At 40.5% G+C, this 17,861-nt stretch overlaps 4 protein-coding genes across 7 annotated transcripts; 2 read left to right on the top strand and 2 right to left on the bottom strand.

Moving 5' to 3' along the window:
- Positions 1-684: 684 nt before the first annotated feature.
- Positions 685-5,481, bottom strand: npy4r (neuropeptide Y receptor Y4). The gene is made up of 2 exons (XM_037271756.1): positions 5,263-5,481; positions 685-2,322 (listed from the first exon to the last, which is right to left on the bottom strand). The coding sequence occupies exon 2, from the start codon at positions 2,247-2,249 to the stop codon at positions 978-980; it is 1,272 nt and encodes a 423-aa protein (XP_037127651.1). The 5' UTR covers positions 2,250-2,322; positions 5,263-5,481; the 3' UTR covers positions 685-977.
- Positions 5,482-7,720: 2,239 nt separating this feature from the next.
- On the bottom strand, positions 7,721-15,646 carry LOC119134729 (sphingomyelin synthase-related protein 1-like). Of its 4 annotated transcripts, none has more exons than XM_037271760.1 (9): positions 15,533-15,646; positions 15,334-15,424; positions 14,084-14,282; positions 12,881-12,949; positions 12,146-12,739; positions 11,957-12,052; positions 10,355-10,472; positions 10,076-10,226; positions 7,721-8,850 (listed from the first exon to the last, which is right to left on the bottom strand). In XM_037271760.1, the coding sequence occupies exons 5-9, from the start codon at positions 12,733-12,735 to the stop codon at positions 8,546-8,548; spliced, it is 1,260 nt and encodes a 419-aa protein (XP_037127655.1). In that variant the 5' UTR covers positions 12,736-12,739; positions 12,881-12,949; positions 14,084-14,282; positions 15,334-15,424; positions 15,533-15,646; the 3' UTR covers positions 7,721-8,545. The 4 variants fall into 4 exon arrangements, with proteins under 4 accessions (XP_037127655.1, XP_037127656.1, XP_037127654.1 ...); XM_037271761.1 differs by having other exon boundaries at positions 12,881-13,028; XM_037271759.1 differs by lacking the exon at positions 15,334-15,424 and having other exon boundaries at positions 12,881-13,028.
- Positions 14,795-15,695, top strand: si:ch211-223p8.8 (dual specificity protein phosphatase 13A family protein). Its single transcript, XM_037271837.1, has 3 exons — positions 14,795-15,092; positions 15,184-15,398; positions 15,471-15,695. The coding sequence occupies exons 1-3, from the start codon at positions 14,905-14,907 to the stop codon at positions 15,674-15,676; spliced, it is 609 nt and encodes a 202-aa protein (XP_037127732.1). The 5' UTR covers positions 14,795-14,904; the 3' UTR covers positions 15,677-15,695.
- Positions 15,696-15,734: 39 nt separating this feature from the next.
- zgc:153981 (dual specificity protein phosphatase family protein) lies at positions 15,735-17,126 on the top strand. The gene is made up of 3 exons (XM_037271838.1): positions 15,735-16,088; positions 16,308-16,525; positions 16,586-17,126. The coding sequence occupies exons 1-3, from the start codon at positions 15,964-15,966 to the stop codon at positions 16,795-16,797; spliced, it is 555 nt and encodes a 184-aa protein (XP_037127733.1). The 5' UTR covers positions 15,735-15,963; the 3' UTR covers positions 16,798-17,126.
- The last annotated feature ends 735 nt before the right edge of the window (positions 17,127-17,861 follow it).

The raw sequence follows: 17,861 nt of genomic DNA on the forward strand, positions 1-17,861 counted from the left end.
TTGCTCATATATAAGCTGCAGGCTCCCCATCCCTGCTTTTGTGAAAAGATTTAAGTCGTGACATGTATTCTAATACTAAATCTGAATTTCCTTTCATATTGATGTTATAAAGCAATGTCATGCTGTATATACACATTTGGAATTATTCATTTTGACAACAACTGCTAAGCAAAAATTTATACACTTTTTTTATAAGGTGCACAGTGCAGCTTGTGTTGAGTTAATGAAACCCTTTGGGACACTGCAATCTGTACTCTAATGTTTTTAGAAATGCATGGCGTCGGGTTGGAATGCTCTTGCGCGTAGAACATATTAATTAGAAAGTTTCGATTTTACTTCACTTCCCCTCTAAGCAAGATAAACACATACTGCTTTTTAGTCTCTTTACCAATTTATAAAGGGTGACAAGAAAAATCATTATTTGTGCGTTCTTCCAGCTGTTATACAATGTGATGAACTTAAGATGACCAACACAGTACACCACATCCATAACCATAATGCAACTGTCAATCAAAAGTTTCCTCCCCTAGATGTCAATCTAGTATCAAGACTCTCATATGTGACCTGTGTTTATGGGGCAACTTGCTCTCTATCACCCATATCCAATATATATGTAAAAGAAAATCACTATTCGGCTGTTTTGTTTTCAATAAATACATTGACATATTATTAAATGTAACAAAACAAATAAAAAATAAATATTAGGGTCAGACCAATTGAGATTTTGCTTTTTAAATATAGAATTAATATAAATAAATTGTGGAGGGATTTATGGATACGGCATTTACCAAGTAGCGCGACCTCTGGTTGGTGACGTCTGGTTTGCGACTTCTGGGCTAGATCAATGAAAGAAATATGTGACTCTCGATAATTAATGTCAATGCTTGTTGGGCTGTATGTTGTCCACAGACATAAAACAGTACACTGCACTTCATGGGAAAAAATTGAAAGTTGTAAAATTACAATCATCTCAACTCTCAAACAGAGTTACTCCTGCAGGTGAGTGGAACCGAGGTGCGAGACACCTCCATGTGCACGGTGGACATGGGGAAGCGCTCACACTCCTCCTGTAGAGGGCGACAGCAGCAGTACTGGAGCACCTCCCTCACCTCCTGCCTGAAGTTGGAGTTAAGGAATCCGTAGATGATGGGGTTGATGCAGGTGGACGACATGGCTAGGAGGTGGCAGAGTGAGAAGAGCAAGTTGTGGTGGCACACGGGCAGCACATCGTGGTTCCAGTCGGACACGGCGTTGAAGATGGTGAGCGGAAGCCAGCATAGGGCGAAGGCCGTGATCAGGGCCACCAGCATGATGTTGATGCGACGGCTGTGAGTCATGCGCTGGTTCTCGGGCTTCCTGGCACGGTCCAGCATGTCTTTGCGGTGACGTAGGCGCACAATTACTCGGACGTAACACAGCAGGACAAGAATGAGGGGGCCGCAGTACTGGAAAAGCAACAGCCACGTGGTGTAGATCAGCCGGTGATGCTGGGAGGGCCAATGCTCCAGACAGGCCTCCATGTGCAAGGACGCGTAAAGGTTGTGAAAATTGAGAGAATCCGGAAGCACGGATGAGTTAGAAGGCGAGACGTAATGCGGGGGTGGCGTTTCGTGAAAGAGAGCAGACTGAGGCAAGATCGCGTTAGCGTAGGGCTCGTTCGTGAGCAACTGAAAGGCCAGGAAAGGCGAGGAGGTGAAGCAGGCTAGAATCCAGATGATAACAACGGCTGTGTAGGCTTGCGGGATACTGGGTTTCCAGCCGGCCGGATTAATGATGAGCTGGTGTCTCTCCAGGGCGATAAAAACAAGGGAGAGGATGGAAACGGTCACCGACATGCATTGAATAAAAGGCACCAGCCGACATAGCAGTGACCCAAACACCCAGTGGTCCATGAGCGTGTAGATGAGTGTGGAAGGGAGGCAGAAGACACACACCAGAATGTCAGAGAATGACAGATTACAGATGAAAATGCTGGTGACGTTGGCTTTCTCCCGGCACCGAGTAATTATGCAGATAAGGCCGACGTTGCCCACCAGGCCCAGCACCATTGTGATGCTGTACCACACCACCAGAAACGCCGTGAGGATGGGAGGCGTGTGACATTGCTCGTCGTGGCCCAGACCAGACAGGTCTGGGAGCAGAGTCTCGTTCGAGCGAGCCTCCTCCCATGGCAGCGGCCGCGAAGAGGACGTGCGGTTGAGGGGAGGCGCAGAAGGAGGGGGCTGGCTCTCCTCACTACTGAAGGACATATCGCCAGCACTTAAGGGTCACCAAACCCCAGGTTGAAGACACCCATCTCAACCCTTAGCAGGTTATCGGCATCTATGATGGACGGGGAAGAAAACAACATCACTCAAAGGTCAAAAGATCTATATCAGATGCATGGAGAAACAACTAAATGCAATTTCTATAACCTTTTTCTGGCTCCATCGCCAAAGCTTTATCACAGTCCATTGCATTTAGTGTACCATAAAGTAGATTCATGTAATCTGACCTTTAAACAGCAGCTACATAATCATTTGAACAGTCTACTAGCTCATTATAAGAAAAAGAGTGTCTCTTTCATTGCAGTGATGACCCAAGAGTGCCGTGTTTTGTGGTCCATAAAAAAGGAGTGGACCAGCCAAGACAGTATTTATAGTACAGGTTCCATTACTTTTTATGCTTAAATTCAATAATACAGCAAAACAGTGGTTGTCAATTTTTTTTTTTAACCCACTTGGTTCTCTGAGTACCACCATCATCACCAACATTCCAATTCTGTAATGTAACTAATTTAAACTAACTTCATTTGAAAAATAAAAGTCAAAACAAAATAAAAACCAACTATTACAATCTTGGTGGAAATGATTGTTAAATACAACTGAACTGCATTTTGGCAATCAATCTTCTCATGTACTGCTTGAGCCCACATGTTGCACCTCAAGTCTCGATGCAGTGCCAAAACAAAATACAACAATAACATATTTCCAAAAGAGGGCTTGATGGCTTACGACGCAACCAAGGTTCCGCACCCCTGCACTAAAGGAAGATTTCACACAACTATACGTATGCCATCTCGCACAGTACACTTGCTAATCCATCTGGATAGTATGTGACATATTTAATCCCTCAGTCAGGGTGAGCGTGAAAGGCATGATGACAGTCAACGGACTGTGCTCACAGCGCCGGCAGAGACTTCTGCTTTCCAAGTCGCACAATGTAGCGTGTGTCAAAACAAAAGGGCATGACATTGTCAGAATCCTAAAAATGGATTGTCGATGTCTCCCCCAAAACATTTGCCGTGTAAATCCTCCATGGCACATACAATGAGCTTGTCATTTTGCATTAAAGGCCCGTACGAGTCGCTATCAGTCACTTCACAGTGCATCATTACTAACGCACGGTGTCAGCGTGTTGAGTGAGCTGCAGGCGAGGTGGCAGAACATTGATGTGGCTACACCACAAAAAAAAAAAAACAACAACCAAAAAACGTCATTACAGAGCAGATGGAGTAAGTCCTCAAAAAAAAAATCACTGCGCTAACAATGTAACACTCTTGGAAGCACAGCTAAGTCTGTCGTTTAGTATTTGAGAGCAATGTGACCTGGCACCAACCACCGTGGCCACTGTATTCTTCCTCTCATTTAAAGCATCGTTAATCACCAATCAGCCCACAATGACAGAAAGTTAAATAAAGATAAATGATGATGAATTTCTGATGAGGATAAATGACCCCCCCCCCCAAACATCCGCACACCCACTTTGTTGCATCGCTTGTGGAACCCATGAGTTAGTGCGGCATGCATTTTTAATCTAATTTCATTTTAATTGGCACTGGCACCAGTGTGGGTCCCTTGATGGCTCTGATTACTTTACACCAACGGCTGTAATATCAAACACTATCATGACAGGTCAGTTTTGTAGGACTACAATTATGTATTGGTTAGAGGAATCAAGAATAAAAAAGTTGATCTGCTTAGCTCATAAAAGAGAATATTGCTACAATTAAAAAATTGATCAGAATAAGACTCAATTCAGGGATAAAAATGAATCAAATCCTATAAATGATCAAATCCATATTATTTGTCAGCTCACATAACACATCCATCACAGTGCAGCAAATGAATACGACAATAAAATAAAATGAACTATCGACCAAAAGTTAGACATTAATTGAAGAGAATGGATTTTTTTTATTGACTGCACCTTTCCAATTATAATTTATTTTTGTGATTACAGTCATACAAAAGACCAAGGACCACAAGTAGCCTGCAGGCCTATTCTAACAATAGTGAGATGGTCCAATTTTTCACGTTTTTACACTAAAATAAAATAATAAAACAACACAAGTTACAAGTGAGTTGTGTTGCTATTCTCTCTTTTATCAAACTTTCCTCAATTCAAAAATGACAATTAAAAAAAGTCGTATATTTAAAAGGTCAACATTTTAGTGTATGACTAAAGCACAGCATTCATGAAAACAAACGGCTGCAGTGACAATAAGATGATTTTACATAAATGATTTCAACAAATTTGTTCTTCAAGAAGTATGGATGCAGCTGGTAGCCCTTCGGCTTAATCAGTACCCAAGAAGTAGCTGTGGGATCCAAAAAGATCAGCGACCCCAGCGACAAGATATAAAATAAAGTGCCAAGGTAGATTTTTTTTTTATATGTAGCGGCTGTAACAGAAATCTTTCAGTTATTGGTATTTTGTCATATACTGTGAATTGTGCTCACAATCAGCACACCCCGCACCCTCATTGCACGACTTATATCTGTGAATTCATGTGCACACACGTGTCTAACTCTTCCTCTCAGCATTTCCACATGCATGCTCACCCAGTGATGCTATTCACGTGCTGGATGTCCCTCCTCCCCTCATGCATGAAGATGTGGGATAACAGCAGTCGACCAAGTGCTTGACCCAAGATAATGATCCCAGCCTCATTATTCACTGCTGGGGTTTATTGTGTGTGTGCTACAATCCTTGCAATTAGCCCACCACACTTTCAAATTGTATCTTTTCATCAGAGTACGTGTAACTTGTTGGAAATCTAAGCAGCAAGTGTGTGCATATTCTTGGAAAGCATTCCTTCAAATGCTGCCTTACTGTTGGAGAGAAACAGCCTACATGTGCACATGCATCTACTTATTTTCTTAAACTCTCTAACTGCTTCAAAAAAAAAAGAAAAGATGAAAAATAAAAATTCTGATCATCTACCAGAAAGATAAGCACGATCATATTTTGTTTGGAAAACAAAACAAAACAAGGACTCACATTTTGGATTTGATGCTCCAAGCAGGTTTGAATCCAAAGACGGGAGTTGGAAGGAGGCGAGCATCCTGAAGAGTGTAATGCCTGAGTGTGAGGCAGAGCTGATAGGACTTTGGCTATTATTGGGCTGAAGGAGCCCTCTGGGTTGCTGAGACCCTCGGTGCGCCGAGCTCTGCTGGCACACTGTGGTGACTATATTCAATTGCATGCTTGAAATGACACGTGCTGCAAAATTGGAAAGCATTGGATGTTACAAGAAAGAAGCAGGTAAAATGGATGTGCACGGAGGGCACCCACAAATCTTTCAGTTTTTGAAATTACCCAACACTCTTTACCTCTTTACCTCTGCCAACTGAAGACTTTATTTACTGGTGCAAGGAAAGAATATTATGGTGTGATGTAATCAAAACAGTGGTGCCTTGAGATACGAGTGACTCAACCTTTTTTCAATACAAACCTTTGTTCAATCCATTTTTTTTTTGCTTTGACTCGCAATCTCAAACATAACTACTTCACATTACGCACAAATTTGGCAGATTAAATGAGGGAATAATTCTTCAAAAAAGAATCTTCAAGTTTATGCAAGCATACCTACGCTACCACAATATGGAAAACGCCATAAATAGATGTCTAACGAATAGCATGAATAGTCGATTTTCCGAACACTTTGAGCAGCCGGTATTTGTACACAAATGATGGCGCAACATATGTAGACAGGCAATAGAACATTTCTTACATGCATATACATATAACGTATCTTAGATACAGCGCTATATTTCCTCATTAAAATGAAAAAAATGAATGTTTTGAGATAGCCACTAAAGTAGTATATACATTTAGTATGTTATAGTAGAAGTGCAGGTATCTTAAGTATATTATAAAAAGTATATGTTGGCAGTACTATGAAACTTCATTTGGCAGTTACATAAACATTCAACCATCTTAAAGACCATAGTTTGCTTTTATAGTTGACATGTGCGAATAAGTAGCCTAGCACATCTATCTTTGAATTCGAGTGACGCACTTGCAGTTAGGACTAATTATGCAGGAAAAATGTGAGTGTGTGTGTTTGTAAAACACAGTGCATGTAAAGGGATAAACACAAATTGAAAGCTAATTTATCCACTGTGGGGCACATGAGGGACGAATCGAGCTTTCAATCACAGGACACAAATAGCTACGCTCCTGCTGTAACACATGCCTTATGCTGGTTGTCATGGCAACCCACCTTTTGGAGGGGTTTTCCAAAAAAAAAATCTTTGATCAACATCAGTAGCATGTAACAGGAACCACATTAGTTTGCAGCAGGGGAGAATAGACTAGGGATGGATAACGTGAAAGCTCTATTTGCAAAACATGTTCTATATTTTATTCTAAATAAATAGATAAGCATAGTCTAGATAGCCATTTGAGTTGCATTACAAAAGATCCACTATCCTAACACAAGAGTAGTGGTTGAACCGAACAACAAAATAACCACACATTGTGCAAAAGGCTCTCACATATCCAAAATTGCTGAACAAGAAAACATCATTAAGTGGATTTTCACAAAATTCAACTCACTCAAATATTATTAAGGTACTATGTTTGCCCTGCATTCTGTTCCAAATCTAAAAAAAAAAAAAGCCATTCCATATAGAATGTTTATCATTGTTTTTTTAAATAATTGTGGGGCTTTGTAAAAAAAGTAAAAAAACAAAACAAAACATCTTTATACTTTATATTTTTTTCATTGAATGTGAATCATGAGGATAATCTGTGTGGTTGAAGGCTGCATGTTGCCTATCCCTGGAACAGATGTTGGAATCTTTGGGCACACTTCCACATGTTGTCACACTGCATTTGCGCACCTGTCACGACAGCCTTTTTAGAGCTTCTCGCCATTCTCGGCAGGAATTGTATGTTTTATTCATCGGCTGGTGACATGCAGAAAAATATCAGTAAAATCCAACCAAGCATGCAACGCTCCTCTCTGTCTCTTTGCCACCCTCGCTTGGTTTCATCTGACCTCTTTCTCCAGACTCTACACTGTAAGAGACAAATTAAAGAAACCGAAACCAGTTAAGTAGTCCGTGCAAGGTGCAGACGGAAATATGTAACTCTACTGTAAAACATTGATGTCCATTGATATATGCTGTCCTATAAAAGAGAATTGACTGTTATTGCCATGGCAACAAGACATCACCTGCTATAGCACTTAAATTTCAGCAGTCCAGCAAGAGCACCTATAAGGGGGTTTTAACACTATAGCAGTGCTTACATTTATATTAGATGTCCATCATTCGCACAAAGTTTGTTGCACATTTAATTTATCTGTGAAAATACACAGGCAGAATGAAAGAAGAAATTTAGCAACCACATGGTGAGTTTTTAAAGCTTTGCAAGGATTAAATGCGGCAGAGACTAGAGGTTCCAAATCCACACACTGTTTGGATCAATACCCCTAAAACGCTTTTTTTTTTCTCTGTAATTGGTCTTTTGAAAGCAATATTTTTTTATTTGCTTGCTTTCTCCTCTAGAGAGAAAAGCTATACCTTGACGCTAACTGCTCAAGAATAAAGAGAAAGCTCAACAAACTTTCATCAGCAGATGCCAGCCGAAGCTGGTCAACGCTTTTTAGAAATCTTTCACACATAAAATTATTTGTATACATTTTTAATTAATCCAAAAATGATTTAAAATCAACTTTATATAACAAAGCAAAAACGGCAATTACTAAAAAAGCAGTTAGTATAAAATATAAAAATTCGCTGCTGTTGTAAACATTGGATAGCTCAGCCAAAAGGCCTTCAGATTATCACTTGCATTGCAAATAAAAACTAATTTCAAACAATCACATTAAATGCATATTTACAATCGCATAGTTGTTTTTCTTAATCCTGACAAAGTAAACATTTATTTCCTCCCGAGTCGCTGACGTGAGTAGGTAGGGTACAGCTTTCGCTCTCAAAATCCATCGCAATACATTACAAAAATAAATTAGTGCGTCAATGAAGAAAACAAAGCTCTAACTGAACAGGAAGAAGCTTCTTTGGTTGCATAAACTGCATTTTTATAAAGCGTGACTTAACTGTGTGAAACCCCATACAACGTTTCCCACATGAATGGATAAATGGGATAAAGCGGAATACCACAGTGGTAATAAACTATAAGGCAAACCCATACTTGTGCATTCCATCCAGAAAGTGTTCAGTACATGCAAACCCTAAGGCACCATTATATCATGTGCAAAAAAAACCCCCATCTTATTTGCAGTCTGTACGCGTACGACAACATCCGTCTCCGTCTACCCAATTTGCGTCTTCATAAAAGCAGGTTTGCTGAAGGGCCAGTCGTACTGGTTGGGGACGGGTCCGTTCACATTGCACTCAAAGAAAGAGAACATGGGGAACCAAATCCGAGCCCTCCGGCTCTGCTGATAGGCGCGAGTGTTGGCCAATGTGTGGTAATAAAGGAAAAGACGCGTGGTGATGTAGAAGGCGATGAAGACATCGATGGAGTAGTGTTCGTGCGCTGCCAGGATGAAGAAAATCCCAAAGAGGTTCAACACCCAGGAGATGGTGTGAATTAAATTCCATGTTCTTGGAGTGTCTACCAAAAACAAAAGTCGAGGACATTATTGCAAGGGTTTTAAAATTGTAACTTAATCAAAATAGCAAACAACTTACTTTCATTTGCCTATTCAAAGCCCAACTTAGTGTAAGTCAACACCGCATGCGAAATAAATGAATTTAATTAATAACACACCCATGAGTCAAACTTTTAGCGCTGTGCTTTGAGTCAGTCTCACATACACCATCTGGCTGAATGTAAACAGTCAGTATCACACCAAATATGTGTGATTCAATCACTAAAAACAGCTCCCCCTCAATACTATTGATTCAACATTTCAATTGAGTTCATATGGTGTTTTTTCTGTCTTGAATTTCCAATTAGATGTTACTTTACATCAAAATTGTCAATTTGTGTGGTTCAATGCTACCTTAACTCTTTAATAAATGTCACAAATGTCGAGACAGAAATGTAAATACAGAGGTTAAAAATAACTAGCTGAGCGAGAGTGAGTGATTTTGACACCCATTAAGGGAGTTCAAATATGTTTTCACTGGATTTTAATTGCTAATTATCAAGCTTTTATTAGAAATTCAAGTAGTTAGTTATTAAAGATTTGCATCTTCAGAACAAATGGTTTCCAGATGGATCGGCACAAGGAAGACATAATTACGTGCATGTTTGTTTTCATTGATTAACAAAAAATCAATACTTTTTTTTTTAATTCTTTCATACCAATATATCACTCCTCAAATGTTTGTGGTTAATCCCAGAGTGTGACTAAAACCAAATAAATCAAAAACCAAGGCCATGTTTCCTATGGGAAATAATGAAATCTGATTCATCTGTTATGGTCTGGAATCTCGGCAATGACGAATATTAAGAAAAAGTACATTTTCTGTAGAATAACTATAGTTTTATGTATGGAAAACTGTTTTAAAATATTTAACAAAATTGTATCTTTATTAAAGATTCTTGATGGCGTATGGAGGATGGAAATGAGGGGAGAGAAAGGAGCCATTGTTGTACTTTTTTTTACCATTATGAAAAAGCCTGGCACATAGCACGAAAATAAAGTTTCTTTGCCTCTGTTCTGTCCATTAATTGGAATGTATAGTCCGCATTGTTTCATTTGTTTATAAAAATGTACCCCCCCCCCCCACACACACACACACACAAGCCTCTCTATCCGCAGCTGAGTAAATAAAAACCCACAGTACTCTTTGCATAAACAAGGCAAATACTTTCAAATTATTCCACTCACATTCTGTCACAAAAAAGTTGAGCAAGGTAATGACGACCGTGTGTCCGCTGAACATGTAGTCTCCACACGTTTGGACGCCGGTGAGAGTCATACCGAATCCGACCCAGATTGTCAGCACCCTCTTTATCTTTTCCATCGAATCATCGTACGTCTGAGAGAACAGAAGAACCTAGTTAGCAGCAGTCATGCGGTGACTCACAGCCGGAGCGGCAGATCCTCAGGCGACAATTCACTAAATCTCTAATCCGAGTCGACAGAACGCGCATGGAAACTTCTCACCTTGCTGGCACACTTGAGGTGATGGCCAGGCACGGAGAGCGAGGTGACGAACATGGTGCAGCAGCGAAGTAAAAACACAGTACCCATGAGAGAAAACAGCCGCCTAATGAGAATCGACCTAAATGCAACACAAAGTAAGGTTGGCAGGAGACAGACAAAACTGCATTTGATTATCACCTCGACCAAGTACGAAGGCGTGATAACCGAAAGATTGTTAACCGTATGATAAGTGTGTGTTGGAGCCAAAATGGAATGAACTTCTCAGATGACACCAACTGCTTATCGTATTGAATTGATTATAGTATCTGTGACTTTGAGTGTGTATGGCTTTAAAGAGCATTGTCTGGCTGTTCTGTGATTTGAAAGTTTTATGGCTTTGGCAGGCAGCTCAAGTAAATGTGCTTATTTTGTGTTTATTGTATTTATTTTATTATGTGTTTATTTTTATTGTTTTTTATTCTTTAAATCATGTTTTCTTACCGTTAGTTCGATAAAGAAATTGAATGTGCTTGGGTAGCCGTGTCTATTTTTGGCAATAGGTGTGAACAAATAATCAAATTCAAATCAACATTGAAATTTTTTCAAATCACAAAGGTTACAATTTGGGGTGGGGGGGCAGCTTCATTTTGGTTGACAGGTGTTAAATTGAACCCTCAATTTCTCCACCCTGTTAGTTTTAAAGCAATCGTCACCATCCAAAACTTTAAGATATGCGGCTGGCATCATCTAATTATCCAAACGTAGGATGCCAGTTGAGGCAATATCCCGCTTGGATAGGTTCTGTGTAAAAGGCACAGGCGGAGAATTGCTTCTTTATGGCAACTTTGTGGATTCCTACATTCCGTAAAGATGATTTTGTGGAGAGGGAGAGAGAAGGCATTCAATTTTCAAAACCATATAGAGGAGACTTGATCCTTTCTTTTCCCCATTGAGTCTCAATGGAAGTATTACCCCTATATTTTGGGAGTCCTATCAGTCTAATCCTAACGTGTTTTGCCATTCCCTATACGACAGAAAGTAGTAACAAACAGACATACCAACCATTCCCCCCCTCGAGTTAGAAAAATACATTCCAATCAGTATTTTTGGAGTCAAGATAAGACTCCATAATGATACCATACACATAATCACATTTTATAACGTGTTGTAAAATTGTTTGTGTTGATTTATGACGTTTTCTTGTTCTTGCATTAGAACGCAAGCTCCAACTGCAATGTGCAAAAATACGGCAACACTTCTGTTAGTGGGATCGATTTGATTTCGAAATTGGTCCAGTCCTGTCACCTTTCGTCGCTCGAGTTGTGTTAAATTGCACAGACGTTTGTTGATGTTAAAGGCGCTCTTAGAAACAATTCTTGGGGTTAAGATTTTTATTTGTTGTTTTGTTGTGAGAGAAGTTATCTACTGCCTGATTGTGCATGCTGTTGAGTAGAGAAATTGCCACTCGCCACACAAAACACAAAGACAGCGCTGTGATTTCTGGTGCCTGACTGTGCTTCCCTGTGTGCTGTTTTGCAGTATTTGCTGTGTTCGCTTGGGTAACATTAATAGTACTGAGTCATACTTTGGAGAAACATTATGATGGGTGGAGCTGAGTGTTACCTGTGTTTATGAAGCAACAGGATAAACATTAGCATGGAGCACAAGATGAGGCCACAGGTTTCAGCCATTGCAAAAGCCCAAGGGATTCTCGGAACACTGTCAGGGGTTAAAATACATTTGTGTCAGCATGCAGATTAGATATGGGGCCAAGGTGCAGATGAACTATCAGGGTGCATGGAGAACTGATACCTGTCCAAGAAAATGTCAGGAAGCGGGGGATACGTCCTCATGTCTGGTACACGCTCGTGTACGATGACCATAACAAAGGAAGTAAAGCCAAACACGAAAAAGACATAAATGACACTTAAGATGGTCTTCCACACTTCCGGGTCAAGCCTTCCGGCTTGGCGCTGCCGACATCTTCCGTTAGAGTGTGTGTGACACAGCGTCGCTCCGGAGCCGCATTCGGCTCGAGCGCCATTCCTCTGTCGGAGCTCAACGCCATTCCCAGAGAAGTCGCCTCTGTCGCATCGCCACTCGGCAGCCGCGCTAGGCCGCAGTGGGAGACTGTCACTCTGCTGGAGACCCAGCTCTTCCAGCTGGGCTTGGTTCTGTCTTTGGAGCTGGCGGAGTGATATGGCCAGCCTCTTGATGTCCCCCAGCACAGTGAGGCTCAGAGGAGGCCCGCGTAGGTCGGCCTCAGTCAGAGCCAGAAGACTGGGCCCGTCCAGGCGGTGGCGATTGCAGAGCAGATCCACATAGTCGGCGAATCCTTCCTCCTGCAGCCAGTGGGCTACCTGCTTGTAGCTCCAAGAACTCACACAGCTCTCTGGTGCCATGCCACTGCAGAGAGACGCACAAAGACCGACTCCATGATATGATAGATGCTTTGAAAGCTCAAACCTTCACCACTTGAAAGAAACAACAGGTTCGTTACATCACTCAAATGATGTCTCTTTTTGACCACTTTTTGTATCATCCTACTCTGGTCAGATGTTCCCTTCCTGGTACTGATATGCATTCAGATTAAGTAAACTGTCCTTGTCCTTTAACCTGCAGATCAGACAAACAGAGCGTAGTCCGTTGAGCTCCTCCTTCCTTCCGGCTCAAAGGTCAACCAGACCTGCCAAACCTGAACAGATCAATTACAATTCCACATGCTGACAGGCAGCACTGTACACAAAGTCAACACGTGGCAGTACACCTTGTCATTCTTCATTATGTGTTTACTTTTTGACATACATTTTACTGTGACAGCTGGTTTGTCAAGGCAGGAATCATATTAAGATGCAATATCATCTCGGTGTTAATTTTGGCTACAAAGAAATTGACTGTAAGGTCATTTTAACATGTTTTTGAGAGACAAAACCGCAGACTGGGCTTTCCAACATTTCTCTGTATTAAGTTCATTGGGAAATTCCATGTTAACAGTCACACTCCAAATGATGTCACATGACGCAACCATCTGAAAAACAACAACCCTAACCCAAAAGACTGAACAGTTGATAAGACAAAGTAACTTCAAGAATGGCCTGTTCTAAATTCCTTGTAATTTATCACCAAGCATTTCTAATCAATTAAACACATCTCATCTCTTATTTTATCAGTGGTTGACCTGATGTAACCACTAATTTTCCCTTGGGTGGCTTGATGGATAAATGAAATGCCAGCTATCTAGAGAGAACATTCCAAATTCATTTAATTAGAAAAAGAAAAAGAAAAAAGTTTGCCTGGGCAAATATTCTTTCCGGCAATTCAGTTGAACTCCTACAAATGTTCCCATGTTGATTTAACCATTCCATTTAGAGTACCAGATAAAAAGCAAACCCTCCCAAACCTCTGGTGTAACAAGCGTAAAGTGTCAAGTAAGCTTCTTTTGCTCGTTTTAGTCACACACTGATGCACAAGACCTGCTGAGACTCACTTGCACAATATGGGCCTTTCAGCCTCTACAGCAAATTATAAGATAACTTCTGATACTGTAAATGACAAGAACTGCAACAACACTCCGAGGGCTAAACAAATTAAACAGGGCAAAGTCATTACGAATACAGTAATGTGCAGTACATCGCAATACACAACAATGTGAAGCTAAACAAAATGAAACCAAACAATAATGTGAGATCAATAGTTTGCAGGTGCAAATAAAAAAAATCTTTGGTAGGAAGTCGAAGTAATTTTTCTTACCATAGAACCACAGTTAGTGCTTGTGTCAGAGAAGGGAGAAGGAGGAGGTGAGCTGCCTTCCTTTCGCATTGCAGGAGTGATTCATGTTTTCGTTTTTCACAACTGAGCAACGAGAAACAGGAAGTTGCAATAACCAACAACAGCAGACAAGAGGAGCACCAAGCGAGTCTTGAAGGCTGTGTCTCAGGCGCACTGCAACCTGTTGGCCAAAGAGGATTTGTGCAGAAACAGGGCCCCTCTCTCTCTCTCTCTCTCTCTCTCTCTCTCTCTCTCTCTCTCTCTCTCTCTCTCTCTCTCTCTCTCTCTCTCTCTCTGTATATATATGTATATATCCTATTTATATTTATAGATAGATAGATAGATAGATAGATAGATAGATAGATAGATAGATAGATAGATAGATAGATAGATAGATAGATAGATAGATAGATAGATAGATAGATAGATAGATAGATAGATAGATAGATAGATAGATAGATAGATAGATAGATAGATAGATAGATAGATAGATAGATAGATAGATAGATATACCCATCTGTTTGTCTTCATGCACAAAAAAGGCCGAACAGATTTTCAAACAAACATGACGCTTCACAAATTTCTCTCAATTAATATTTTTTAACCGTCTGGATTTAATTGAACTTCCGTTTTATGGAGTGCTTTTGTTTTGAAACTTAATGAACAGTAAAAGTGTTGACTGAAAACAACCCCGTAAACGCCAGACGGCCAACCTGTCTTTGGCAGTCAAGTGGTGTAAAAGAGCAACACAGCATGTGAGTGTTTTAGTTTGGGGTTTCAAAAACAAAATCTTTCTCTTGGTCATGAGCGTTGTTTCAGCAGTGAAACGTGACACTGAAGACTCCAGGAAGGATAACGAGAGAGAAGATTGCACGGAGGGTCAGTTTTCAACAGAGATTTCTCTCCAACAACTGGTGGAGATTTTACATGCAGCGCCTCGCTCTTGTCGTCATGGAGACGAGGTGTGGCCTAACCTCTATCTGGGAGATATGTGAGTATGCAAGCCTTATGTGTCAAATGCTAAAAGCAAAACAAAATAGAAAGAAAGAAATGTGTAGATGACTTTTGGGATTTTTATGTAGGTCCATGTCTCATGACAAATTTGAACTGTGGAAGCTGGGCATCACTCACGTGCTTAATGCATCACATGGTAAACTATGCTGCAAAGGCAACGACGACTTCTATGGAACCACGGTGAAATACTACGGTGTGCCAGCCAATGATCTACCCACTTTTGACCTTTCACCTTTCTTCTACCCCGCTGCTGCCTTCATCGACCAGGCTCTGACGTCAGGAGGTAATGTGTGATGCTGCTGTGAAAGCCTGTCAATATTTGAAACAAGCTCCTATAAATTGTCTCTATCCCAAGGAAGGATTCTGGTGCACTGTGCTGTAGGTGTGAGTCGCTCAGCCACCTTGGTTCTTGCCTACCTGATGATTCACCATCATCTCGATCTCCTGTCCGCCATAAAGTGCGTGCAGCAGAAGCGCTGGATCTTTCCAAACAGAGGTTTCCTGCAGCAGCTTAGGCACCTCCAGCAAACCCTGCAGAGAAAAGCAAAGACAGTGCCGTAAATAAAAATATATTTAATAGCCTACTGGTTCACTGCTTTGCACTGCTGCTGTGACCCCAGCGTCACTTGGCCATCATAAAACGTCAAATAGCTACACAGTGCCAAATAAAGAGCAAGTGAGTTAATTTTGGAGGCCGGCAACGTCCATAGAAGCAGCTGCTAGTGTCCTTCAGTGAGCAGCGAGCAGCCTTTGGCAGGGAATTCTCTCTCTCTCACACACACACACACACATGGACACACACACACACACACTCACACTGTTGTGGTCCTTGTGCCTGCGAGGAGATAATGTCAGGGCGCAAGGAGCAACCGGACTTGGCGCTCATTAAACAACTTGAACTCGTTCTGGATTCCTGCACACTGGAGCTCACTGCTGTGGATGAAGTGTGGCCAAACCTCTACATAGGAAACATGTGAGTCACGCCTCAGTCCAGTGCAAGAAGGGCACTTTGGAGTCAACCTAGATATTAAATTAATAATAGCGAGAGAGAGACATTTGAAAAAAAAAAAAAATAGCATTGCAAATGGCTCAGTGTAAATATATTATAAATAGATTCTCTACAACTATTATCATAATGATAAATAAATAATAAATAAACAAACAGTACTCGTGTTCTCCTATACTTTTCTAGAGCTGTTGCACAAAATAAAAAGACCTTATCCAAGCTGGGCATCACTCACGTTCTGAACGCAGCTCACTCCAAGCAGGGAAGCATCGGGGACCAACGTTTCTATGGCGACGCTTGCATTTACTTTGGCATACCAGCAGAAGACTCAGACCACTTTGATGTTAGCCGGTACTTCAAACCTGCAGCCGACTTCATCCACAAAGTCCTAAAGAACAACCAAGGTGAGCACGTGTCACTCACTCTCTCCATTTGTAATCTCGCATTTGGCTTTCTCCCTGCAGGGAAGGTTCTGGTACATTGCATTATGGGTGTAAGCCGCTCAGCAACCCTGGCGCTGGGCTACCTAATGCTGTGTCAGCGTCTCTCCCTCCACGATGCTCTGAGGCACGTCGTGCAAAAACGAGCCATTTATCCTAACCGGAACTTCCTGATGCTCCTCCACAAACTGGATGAACAGTTGGCATTTAAAAGGAGGTTGTGTCCCCTCCTTTGAATGAACACCTCGATTGTTTTCACATCCTTTCTGCTGACTCCTCAACAGACATCACGTAAGGACAACATTTCAGGGGATGTTTTGAATTTCTATATTTCTCCATCCTTCACATAACCCATGAAAATATCAACAACTTTGTCTTTCTCAATTATGAATGTATATATTAATAAGGCACACTCTGTTTGTTTTTAACTGCACATACTAACTTTAACTATAGTTTGTCGTTGATGATCATATCAATTGTAATAAACATCCTGTAAAAAAAATCATCAAAAAACTACAAATTAAATCGTATCACTCATTTAGAAATCATCTCTATTAAACCAAAACCATTCAACTGTTTTTCGATTAGTTCATAGTCATATTTCATATTCATAGTTCATATTTTGATTAGCCATATTCCCAGAATAAAACATCATAAATATAAGATCAACAACACAATTCTAATTTAGAGAAATCATATATTTTATGAACATGAATGTTCAATTTGCATACTGTATGACTATTAAATATCACATCACATTACAATAGCATTTAAAGTGATTAATAATGATTGTTTAATAAACAAAATATTTGATATCATGAAATTATTTTGTTTACTGTATATAAAGATTGCCACATACAATGGTGTTCAATCTGCATTATTATTAAAAAATATTAAAATGATAAAATGATTAGTTGTTATTAAAGTGAATTATTAGTTAAAATGGCATTAATACATTTGATTAACTACATAGTGTTTTCAGTAGTGCCTAAGGCTAAATGTAGGTCGTAGCAGTAGAAAAGATCACAATTAAGTGGATAAGATAAAAATAATGAATAAAATCATTTAAAATGCCACCAATTAATTAAAAAAAGTGATCAAAATGTGCTATCTGATGCTAAAAATAGAGCATACAGTACTGGTAAATGTCAGTTCTTCTCCAAAGAGAGCAGCACTGTTCCCCATAGAGCAATGGTTCTTAACCTGGTTTCGATCGAACCCTAGTGATTCGGTGAGTGGGTCTCAGGGGTTTGACAGACCCTCCACTGCGAAGTTAAATCAGTGTCCATGTCTACAAATG

Source organism: Syngnathus acus, chromosome 15, assembly GCF_901709675.1.
Source record: "Syngnathus acus chromosome 15, fSynAcu1.2, whole genome shotgun sequence".
Taxonomy (NCBI): domain Eukaryota; kingdom Metazoa; phylum Chordata; class Actinopteri; order Syngnathiformes; family Syngnathidae; genus Syngnathus; species Syngnathus acus.

What these genes read in the sequence shown, in the direction of transcription:
- npy4r (XM_037271756.1), bottom strand. Translation starts at nt 2,249, where the DNA reads ATGTCCTTCAGTAGTGAGGAGAGCCAGCCCCCTCCTTCTGCGCCTCCC.
- LOC119134729 (XM_037271759.1), bottom strand. Translation starts at nt 12,735, where the DNA reads ATGGCACCAGAGAGCTGTGTGAGTTCTTGGAGCTACAAGCAGGTAGCC. An exon ending in CCTGACATTTTCTTGGACAG is followed by an intron (nt 12,053 to 12,145) that starts GTATCAGTTCTC and finishes AACCCCTGACAG; the next exon opens with TGTTCCGAGAATCCCTTGGG. An exon ending in CTGTTGCTTCATAAACACAG is followed by an intron (nt 10,473 to 11,956) that starts GTAACACTCAGC and finishes TGTTGCATTTAG; the next exon opens with GTCGATTCTCATTAGGCGGC.
- si:ch211-223p8.8 (XM_037271837.1), top strand. Translation starts at nt 14,905, where the DNA reads ATGAGCGTTGTTTCAGCAGTGAAACGTGACACTGAAGACTCCAGGAAG. An exon ending in AACCTCTATCTGGGAGATAT is followed by an intron (nt 15,093 to 15,183) that starts GTGAGTATGCAA and finishes ATTTTTATGTAG; the next exon opens with GTCCATGTCTCATGACAAAT. An exon ending in CCAGGCTCTGACGTCAGGAG is followed by an intron (nt 15,399 to 15,470) that starts GTAATGTGTGAT and finishes CTCTATCCCAAG; the next exon opens with GAAGGATTCTGGTGCACTGT.
- zgc:153981 (XM_037271838.1), top strand. Translation starts at nt 15,964, where the DNA reads ATGTCAGGGCGCAAGGAGCAACCGGACTTGGCGCTCATTAAACAACTT. An exon ending in AACCTCTACATAGGAAACAT is followed by an intron (nt 16,089 to 16,307) that starts GTGAGTCACGCC and finishes ATACTTTTCTAG; the next exon opens with AGCTGTTGCACAAAATAAAA. An exon ending in AGTCCTAAAGAACAACCAAG is followed by an intron (nt 16,526 to 16,585) that starts GTGAGCACGTGT and finishes TTCTCCCTGCAG; the next exon opens with GGAAGGTTCTGGTACATTGC.